The sequence below is a fragment of the Takifugu rubripes genome, chromosome 9, assembly GCF_901000725.2.
Source record: "Takifugu rubripes chromosome 9, fTakRub1.2, whole genome shotgun sequence".
Classification (NCBI taxonomy): domain Eukaryota; kingdom Metazoa; phylum Chordata; class Actinopteri; order Tetraodontiformes; family Tetraodontidae; genus Takifugu; species Takifugu rubripes.
This window is the reverse complement of record NC_042293.1, coordinates 8,030,884-8,040,868: the sequence shown is the minus strand read 5'-3', so window position 1 is coordinate 8,040,868 and position 9,985 is coordinate 8,030,884. Positions and strand designations below refer to the sequence as shown.

The following is a 9,985-nucleotide window of genomic DNA, read 5'->3' as shown; positions in this document are numbered from 1 at the left end:
ATGAAGAACCGGCCCCTCCTGGCGTCATAAGAATGATGGAATGACCGTGTTCATTTTTCCCTTAAGAGAAAATAGAGTGATTCAGACCAGAATCATGTGGCTATTCTTGCAAACTCGAAGAGTAGTGATGGAACCCACATGACTCATGCAGGATAGAGGAAATGAGCTGTCAGGGCAATATCCTGGGCTCCGATCTACCATCTCTGTGGATCACAAGCAAGAAAAGAGGCCACGGTACCGTAAGCCATTTTCCTCCCTTCATCGGTTAGCCATTAGGTTCTACTTGGTCTTGTCGGATAATCCTTAAAGGTTCCCCGACCTCATGCTTCTTCTCCAGTTTTAAACAAAGCCAGACTTTGTGCCAGCTCCCCTGTCATCCATCCCACCCTCTGCCAAAGGCCCTCCAGGCCACCCAGTTTGCTCCTCAGGGCTGCTATCCACTCAGCTGTGACTAAGTAACTCTGCCACCAGTATATGCTGTGCTTCATAATGAAATCATTCAGGCATGCACAGGAAGTCCCCTCCACTGGGTCGCCAGGAAGGAATGCCGCTTATTCTGTCCATCCATTCACGCGTCTGAGCCAAGCGAAGAACAGGCCCGGTCTTTTGGTCACCTGATATCTGGGAGAAAACCCAGTTTTACTTTAAATGTCCAGAGGGATTATTCACACTTACATACTTGTTTCAGCCGATAGCCCAGTTAGACAGGCGCTGGACCAGAGCTGTGCTTTCTTGCAGACTTGTCATCGCCTCGCTTCAGCCTTCAGGAAGGCCGTGTTCCCGGCCAAGTATTAACCCAGCCCGTAAACCTTTCAAACCACATGCCAGTTCTAACTTTGATTCATGTGGGATTTCACAAATAAGAACAGAATGTGGTTGTTGGGACCAGGGTGGGCTGTTGCCTGAAGCCTGAGGTATTTCCCAAAATGCCTTTTATTCCCCCCTGAACATTCCTTTAAAATCATGCGATTTTTTTTAAAAAATTATCTTTTTTTGGTTCGTTTAAATCCCGAAGCTGGATTCCGTCTGACACTGACAAAGGTTTATGTACACAGCTGGGACTCCTTCTGCGCCGCGTTGGTGTCCATGGAGACGATCGTCTCTCGGCTCCTCTGGAATGTTTGCAATCCACACAAAGCGGACCAGTTTGAGCCTATCTCGGGTCTCTGCTCAGACCTGCTGCGGGCCTCCAGCTGCGCGTCTGGCTGAATCCGACCAGCCGACCGAACAGAAAAAAGCACATCTGGATGGAACCACCCGGCGCTGGCAGGGCGCGGGGCAGAACCTTGCCTGTGCTGTGGGCTTCCAACAGGTTGCCCTCATTAGACAGAAAGTTATGTGGATTTTGTTGCCTCTGAAGAGAAAATGAGGCGGGTTGGAAGGAATTTATGTGGTGATCTGAAAAAAGCCAGGCGGTGGGAGCGAGGAAGGCCATATGTTAACGCTTTAAGCGGAGATTCAGCACACTCTTTGGATTCTTCCGTTAGTCTGATTACAGTTAGGTTTGTCACTGCCAGAGGGGGAAAAAAAATTCTTTTTGGTGCAATTAAATTTGCAAAGGCTGATCAGGAAAACAAAGCTTTCACTCCTCATTTAGCTAACAAATGAAGCTGGTGCGGACATTAGCGGTGGAGACAGATGTGCGGCAGGAAAGTATAATACAAAAGAAGAAAAGGAAGGCTGTGAATGTGAGAGCAGCAGGCCTTACTGTAGCACTTGGTTAATCCCTGGTGTCTGCAGCCCATCGTAAATCTCTCTGGAGCGTTTAGCATTAGCAGTGTAGCCTCAAGCGTGTACCACACATATACACATGCTAGCCCCACATCCTGCACAAAAACATGACCTCCTTTCCTCTGTGCAACAGTCAGTGCAAATATTGATCCCAAGTCCCTATTAGAGCCACAGCAGGTTGTTAGCCCGGAAAAGCCTTCAGTTACACCTGCTTAAACCCCCCGTCGCCGCTCCGCTGCTTATGTAGTGACCTCGAAGGGAGAGGCATAAATCACCCATGCTGACGCACGTGCTGTAAGCCGTGAAATGAAATGCGGGCGACTATCTGAACACGATAAACTTAACCCGCTGGGTGGAAATCCACAAAACTGCGGCGTCGTGCCCCCGCGGATCACCGTTAAAATGCAACAGAAACCAGATGAGGTGCCGAGCGGCAAAAGACTGGAAGGAATTAAACCCTCAAAGGATTGATAATTCACTTTCCCTCTGATGTGCTCGGGCACAGAGCTGGGAGCAGCCTGGAACTAATACGGAGAAGATGCTTCCAAATGAAGTAAATGGAAGCCTTATGTGGGACAGCGTATGCAGGAAAATCACCAGGCGGCACCATCTGTGTTTTTTCTCCGATACCTTAGAGGGTGAAAAATTAACCTCTGAGTGAGTTGAAACTTTCATCTACGAGCAAACTCCATTATTTCTGTCCACGGTGCCATGGTTTTACTTTTCATGGAATGAACCGCTTGACCCAAGAGTGGCTCCCTGAACTCTGCTACAAACACAAGTGCCAACCCGCCTTCAAAATCAGTTTTACAGAGCGACATCGGTTGTTGTGTGTTTAAATCCCCAGAAATGCAGCTGTAATCTGCAAATACCTGCACAAAACTGCCTGTCCTTCTCGCTTTCACAGCCTGGAAAGCCAATTCATTTGGAAGATGCCTCAACGGATGAACTTCGGATACTCCTGCAAACAGCAAATCCCTTTTTTTTCTTTGGCTTGAGATGATGTCGTCTCTCCTTCAGCTCATCAGTTTTCTGTTGTTTTTGCTTTTTTTTTTTTGTGGGAGGGGGCGGATTATAAAGGGGATTAGAGATTCCTGTTGTAGCATGTCTGGCTGGCAGAAATGCTCCTGCAGGGAAGAATGTGCCAGTGTGAGATATTCCACACACAATGGGATCACCGTACGGAAGCTGGGGACATTTGATACACTCTGAAAAGGAGTCTGCAGCGAAAAACTGTATACAAAAAAACACACAGAACTCAGTTAAATAACTGTGTATTTATCAAAAAAGGAGGAAAAAACTGGAATGTTACACTGGCTGATAAATTATAGTTAAGCATTATATTCAGTATTTACAAAGTAATTACAACACGTACAACTTATAGGTCAAATATACAATCAAAACAGACGTGCGCGAACTGTGCAAAAGTGCCCCCCCCCCCCCCAATAAAAAGAAGAGATTCAAGATTCAACTTATCTTAAGGCTTACGACACAAGGCAAGAATCCAAAATGCGATGCGGTGCGTTATAAGATTCTATAGTCACAAATATGGTCTAATCTGCACAATTAATCCTATTTAGTGGCCACGGGATGGAGGGGAATCAAATGGATCAACTGGCGTTTGTCTTTTCTCTCTGCGAGTCGGTGGAAGTCTCGGAGAGCTAATAAACATGTGTTGAATTAGCTATTTATAAAGAAGCTGACGCGTTCTGTTCACAGGAGGTAGTTCAGCTGGATATTCAAATGTGAGGCGCGCATCAGCGCGGCACAGGTGCGCCGCCGCAGCGTTTTGGCGAGTTTGTCAAACCGCGTGAGGAAGCAAATCCGCCACCTGCGCCCGCTGAAGCGCTCACAGCTGGCCGTACGTGCCTTTGCAGTGCGCGATGTGTTTGTGTAATCTGCCTATCCTGTCCTGGAGGATGCCAGCGTGCTCGTCGGACAGGAATCCCAGTTGCGAGGACAAAGGCTCGCTGTCTCTGTAGAGCTCCAGCAGCACTTTCCTGGAGTCTCCGCGCCTGTGCAGCTCCGCCACGCGTTGCGCGGTCCTTCTCCTGAATACGCACACGGAGCTCAGGACGGCGCTATGATACTTCTCCCACATGTCCAGCACCCGATAACCGTGCACAAGCCCGGCCTCGTTGTCTATGAATACAATGTCCCCGTCGGGCGTTTTCAGAAGGTTGTTGGTGTCCCTCTCCATGACGCGTGAATCCCACTGCCGGCTGAACAGGTTACTGACGAGCCGGTCGAAGTTTGCGGTCAGGTAATCGAACAGGATCAGGTCGGTCCACTGCATCAGCTCCAGCAGCTCCGCCGTCGTCTTGTTGTCGAGCTCCTGGAGCCGCGGGTGCAGCCCGCTGCTCTCCTGCCTCAGCGGCCCGGGTGTGACCACCCCGCTCAGGTTGGCGACCCACTTGGTGAGAGAGACCACGGCCCGGTCGCTCCACTGTAGCGCGTCCGTGCGCGTCCTCACGGCCGCCCATTGTTCGCTTTCGGGGCTCAGCTGAGACAGCACAAGAGGAGGCAGGTTGGTAATGCCCAGCAATCTGGCGAGATAATACGTCAGCACCTCTCCTTGCACCTGATCCACGTTTATCCCGTAACGCACACACGCTTTGGTTCCATCCGCAAAAGTGGCGAGCTGATTGGATATCCTGCCGCAGCCTGGCTCCAGCTTCACTATCCGGTACGTCCTGACTCTCTCCTGCCATTCCCGGGAATATTCTTCCGCGAAACCCGCAGAAAAGAGCTCCTCCAGCCATTCACTCCAAAATATTCCACCCTCCACCGGGGAGCCTAACTTGACGGGGCCCTCCCGACTCGCTGACCTCTTGTTATCCTCATTCACATGGTAATCTCCACTTCTCACAGAGGCAACTTGACCGGTGAGGTTACGGGCGTCGGGTCTGCTCCCCAAACGCGCTTTTTGTGCAAGCGGGACGGCCAGCAAAGCCCGGAAAGTTTTGGAGGAGAGGTCCATAGAAAGACCCGGGTGAAAAAACCCTTCGGTCTGCGCCGCAAATCTCCGTTTGTGTCGCTCCAAACGGCTCTCCAGCGCGCTCCACACATAAAACACACTTGCCAGGGCGCACAGGAAGAGAACGGCGAGCAAGTTTGCAGAAAAAACCCTCATGGCGACACCAGCCTTCTTTCTTTTTTAGAGCCCTTGCAGGTCTGACTAAAATATTTCTCCTCCGCTGAGCCGGATCCCGGTGTTCCGTACACCCTTCGAGCCGCGCAGACCACAGAGATCCCCAGGCGAGCAGGTCTCTGAAACAGCGTCAACCTCATCCCCCGTCCTGCTCGCTCGCCTTGTCGTATCCATGCCCCACGGGGAACACAAGCGGCATTTCGGGGTACCAGCTAGTGGACGTCCTCGGAGCCCGTTCCTGAGCCTTTACGCCGCTCCGCACCGCCGGGCGCTCGCTGAGTTGTGGCGCTGTCAGCTCGCAGAGACGCGCTCGGCGGTGAGACACGTGACTCCGGTCCCGAGATGGTGGGCGGATCTGGGAAGGAGGACTGAGGAGAGGAACGGAGAGCGGCGCAAGTGCACCGCGCCGCGTTCCGCGTGCGGCGTTGTGGAGGGGCTGCGCGACGCACACGCGGACGAAAACCACATTATGACAGTCGATACCCGGGGCAGAAGTTCTCTGCTAATAATCCCCGGGACGAATCAGTCAATGGGAAACAGTGATGCGCAAATGCGCAAAACACGCGCCCATCAGCAGTTTGTCGCTGATGATCACCACGAAGTTTGAACTTTACACCACTCTGACGTGGCTCACGTCGACATTACATCATCACTCCGAGGCATCTGTTTCCCTACCAGTAATGGAATGTTAATGTAGTCAGCTGATATCCATGGAGCTGAAGAGGAGGAAAAAAGGTTCTTTTTATTCATGGATGGCAGCTACTAATTTTAGAGGCCATCACATTGAGAATTACCTGCATAATTTTATTTACTCAAGTGGGTTTGAGCTGTAAAACAACCGACATGTGACTGTGCAATGACCGGGACAGCAGAAGTTCTGTTTTAACTTAAATAACACATTTTAAAGCACCTGATTTTGGGTTTGAATTCATGTTGTTGTCTAAACTGAACCACTATAATATTAATAGTCATCCAGAACTCAATCATTTATAATTAAATGGTCCAAAAAGCAATGCTAGTTCTTAAAACTATGCAAGTTAAGGGGATTAGCACACATCTTTCAACCGCCCTCCATTATGACAGATAATAGGCTCATAAACCATAATACAATTCTTTCTTTCCATAAGAAGCTACAAAGTCTCGTGCTTTGTGTTGCCGGAGAACCCAATTTGAGCCGCGGATGTTAAACATTTGATCGTTTTCCCATGAACACCCGGGGCACCAGGAGTCAGCTGCCTGTTTCATCCTTGTCCAACGCGTTTGTTAAACCAAATGTAACAAGCACGCTCACAAACTCATTCATACACATCTCCCTCATTAAATCACGCCTCATTAGCATTCTCCCACATTCGTCTCTCCATTCAGCTCCGCTTTTCTCGCTCTCTCCATTTCCTAATCAAATTAATTGGGCCATTTTTATAGCAACGCGCTGGCATGCTAAATTGCTGGAGTTCAAAAGACAGCCACAGACAAGAATACTCAATTACGCCCTGTAAACTAGAGATCCACTGATGTATGATTGAAATGCCCGGAGCTCTGCGACTCTTATCGCTGCAGGACGCGGAGGAACAACACACAGGAATATCCTCTGATATGCACACAGCATCAGACGCGCAACGTCTTCTCATCGCCAGAGAGGTCAGATATTCTGATGTCAGCATATTGCTTGCGTAGCCTTCACTGTGCCTTCACTGTGCCTTTCACGTGCCATCAGAGGGTGATCTGTTCTGTTCCCTTCACAGCTGACGCTGTAATGCGGACAGACAATGGATGGGGGATGTTGTGCACAAGCGGAGCGGCACCGTTCATGCATGGCTGTGTGTTGTCCCAACATGGCTGACAAAAGTCCTATAAAGTTTTTTTTTTTTTTTTTTTTAATAAAACAAGTCCATCTGCTGCAAAGGAAAGTAGGAGAGGAACAGGCTTATCCCCTTCTAAAGTACGACTCCAAGGATTTGAGATGATCTACACGTGATCTCTCCTCGCTCCTGAGGTTTAGGAGCGCCGCGTCACCTCGGCTGCTCCCCCCAGCCCGATTTCCCTTTAAAGATGAGTAACCACAACACTTGAACAGTCTAGACACAGGAAATGAAAACGGCTTAAGTGCATTGCTGGAATACTATCTGTGTTTGTGGGCCCCGGCTCCTGGAGTCGCCTTCCCCCGAGCGCAAGTGTGGGCATGTTCTCATATCAGCCCGATCTGGTTCTTGCCATTTGTTATCTGCAGGTCAGACAAGCTCCCCCCCCCCGCCCACCCATCCCCCCACTGCCACATTCCTCCTTCATGAATCCCTGGAGGGCCGTCCCACAGCGGGGAACAGCCTCTCCCCGTGGTCATCCATCGTGGACAGCGTCTGTCACCCTGTCCTCGCGAGTCTCCGGTCGCAGGCACAGCTGTGTTCTCCGGCGCAGCGTCGGGCGAGGGCAGAGACGAGGAAAGGCCGGGGGTGGGGGTGGGGGGGGGGGGGGGGGCAGCAGGCTTCTGTCACCTCTCCACCGTCTGAGGTTGGTTCTCTCGGAGCAATCACTCACAGGTCCCTCGGCGCTCCCTGCTTCCGGGACTGAATAATGAATGTGCAGGACTTCCATTAGTGTTGGGAGCTCTGATTAGTTCGCAGGGCCCAGTTTTTACTCATGAGCTGGAAATCAGAAATCTTCCATCCTGTGGAGCTCTGCTGTTCTTCCTCTTTGTGTCCTTTGGAAAATAGGTGGATATTCTGCAAGGAAAATCAAGCAGGAGACAAAATGTTCCCATTTGTTTTTGCCCCCACCCCATTTTGTGACATGTACGCATGCCAGTGGGACTCTCAATAGCAGCCTTGCATCCAGGAACTGAGATGCGACCATCTGTCAAGAACCCCAGCGTGCGCGCCTCGGTTCACGGCGCTCAGATTTGGCGGTGTTAGCTTTGAGGGCTGTACCGCTACGATAAACAGTCCAGAGACAGTTTTGATGCTTCTTTTGAAAGGAAGCGATCCCATCAGCTCTTATCTCAGTTTTTTTCCGGAACAGACGCGAACGCAACCGCACCCATCTGACCTCTCGGACACTGTGGCGCGTCCTCGGGTCGAGTCGGCCGGCAGATGTTGCCCGGGTTAAATATTAGAGGTCGGTCAGTGCATCCGTCTGCTCCCTCTGTGACGCGGTTTTTAAAACCCAGCAGCCTCTGCCGGATCATCCAGAACCACTGCCACACGAGGAGGCTCCCAATTTTCCGTCTACAGCCACCAAACTGGCTTTATTAACCAGATTGTTTAGCTCTGACTGGTCAGCTGCAGTTTGCTATCGAGCGTGGATATTGGGAACTGGATTACGGGCCCCGGGAGCGGAGGAGAAGCAGGAGGCCCAGCTGATTGATGCGTTCTGCTCATCTCCGTCTGGTTTGTGTGGAGTTTTGAACAGCCAGACGGTGGGTGGTCATTGAAATTCAGAGCTGTTCAGGGGGGAAGTTGTGGGTGTATGGAGCAGATTCACACCATTAAAGAAACAGTGTTTAATCTCCGGGATTACACCCCTTGACCTTCCATGCACAACTCCCCTGTGATATACTGTGATTGAACTTTTATTCCGTTTCCTTCAGCAAACCAGCAAATTGCTTCAAAGAGACTCAGTGGTTTCTGGCTGGAGGTCGATGTCATTAACATCTTATTATTAATAGTATTTTTTTAAAAATCATGACATTCCAGTTATTCCTTAATACGCCTTTAATGTGTATCATGTGGTCTAGCAGCCTCTATATGGGGGGCGGGGGGTTGCTGCTGGTCTATTGATATTAAAATAGAGGTTTAACAGCTGGATAAATCACCTCGCCGCTGAGTGACCAGCTCATATGAGCATCACTTTAGTCAACACTAATGACTCAAAGTTTATCTGGTTAAAATATGCAGCAGTGTCTGGCAGACAGCCACTCAATATTATGCATTTCAGATACATACATGGAACTGTGCACATCCATGTGGCTCAAGGCTGAATCATCTCCACATAAATATCAGTGTGTGCAGCCATCACATTGCCCGTTTGCCATATGGGACACACCACTGTGTAGGCAGCTGTCAGCTGACGGGGAAGAGTAGCAGGCTGCTCTTTTTTTCTTATGCTTTCATTTCGTTCTGGCATTCCAAAGTGCTGCTCAGAGGCACGCTGGACAATAGTCAGAGAGTAAAATGAAGCATTTCGGCAAACGGCGGCTCAGGCTGCAGCCGTTATTCCATTTGCGTGTCAGGCAAACCCCATTTCTTGTATTCACAGCGGTTTCACCTTCAGAAGATCTGTTTTTGTTTGTTTCATCCTGAAATTCCTTCCTCCCCGTTGTACTCTAATAATAACAACAGTGTTGGGGGAATCCGGAGCTGCAGGCCACAGAGCAGGACTAAGAAACGACCCCCTGCCATGCTAACCTTTTCCTAACCAACACTTTTAACAGCTTCCCCCCTGGGGTAAGGGTAAACAAACAAGATGCATGGAAAAGAATTCCAGGAAATGACTGCAAATATAATAAAGCTCCCCCCGCCTCCTAATTAACACGGAGGCTTTTTAGGCTAGCAGAGTCTTGTTGAACTCAAAGAACGATTTTGCAAATCCTTTCATGTCTCAATTCTGAAACAGATGTGATCCATCAACTCTTTGCAGCATAAAGCTGCTCTTTCGGAGTAAAGTCAGTATTTTAAAAAGATTCGAAACCACAGAGGGAATGACCGGTGCTCTCCTCATTTGGTATTGACTTTATTTCACTGGAAATTAGCTTTAGAGATGCAGCCTCGTGAAACCAGGCTTTTCCATGGGCCTCGATGTGAAGTATATTTAACTTAAATGCTTAAATTCTGCCCGGGATCTTTAATGTGGCATGTAGCCGCTCACCACTGATGTGTTTGTGTCCCGCAGGGTAGGTTTGTATCACTGCCGGCTGTCAGCACATAAATTATGCCGTTTAAGCAAGAATGATCACTGCTATTAGCAACAAAGCAGACCCAGTTGAATAATTTAACACAGTGGTGATGGCTCGTTACTGTTAAAAGAAGGGGGAGAACAATTGATCAAATCAGGCCTCACCCAGCTGTGGGGATAAAAACTATGGTAAACCCAGATTGTCGTGATTAGTTATAG

At 49.5% G+C, this 9,985-nt stretch overlaps 1 protein-coding gene across 1 annotated transcript; it reads right to left on the bottom strand.

Annotated features, from left to right (window-relative positions):
• Positions 1-2,989: 2,989 nt before the first annotated feature.
• fjx1 (four-jointed box kinase 1) lies at positions 2,990-5,252 on the bottom strand. Its single transcript, XM_003967367.3, has one exon. The coding sequence runs from the start codon at positions 4,862-4,864 to the stop codon at positions 3,581-3,583; it is 1,284 nt and encodes a 427-aa protein (XP_003967416.1). The 5' UTR covers positions 4,865-5,252; the 3' UTR covers positions 2,990-3,580.
• Positions 5,253-9,985: the final 4,733 nt, after the last annotated feature.

What these genes read in the sequence shown, in the direction of transcription:
- fjx1 (XM_003967367.3), bottom strand. Translation starts at nt 4,864, where the DNA reads ATGAGGGTTTTTTCTGCAAACTTGCTCGCCGTTCTCTTCCTGTGCGCC.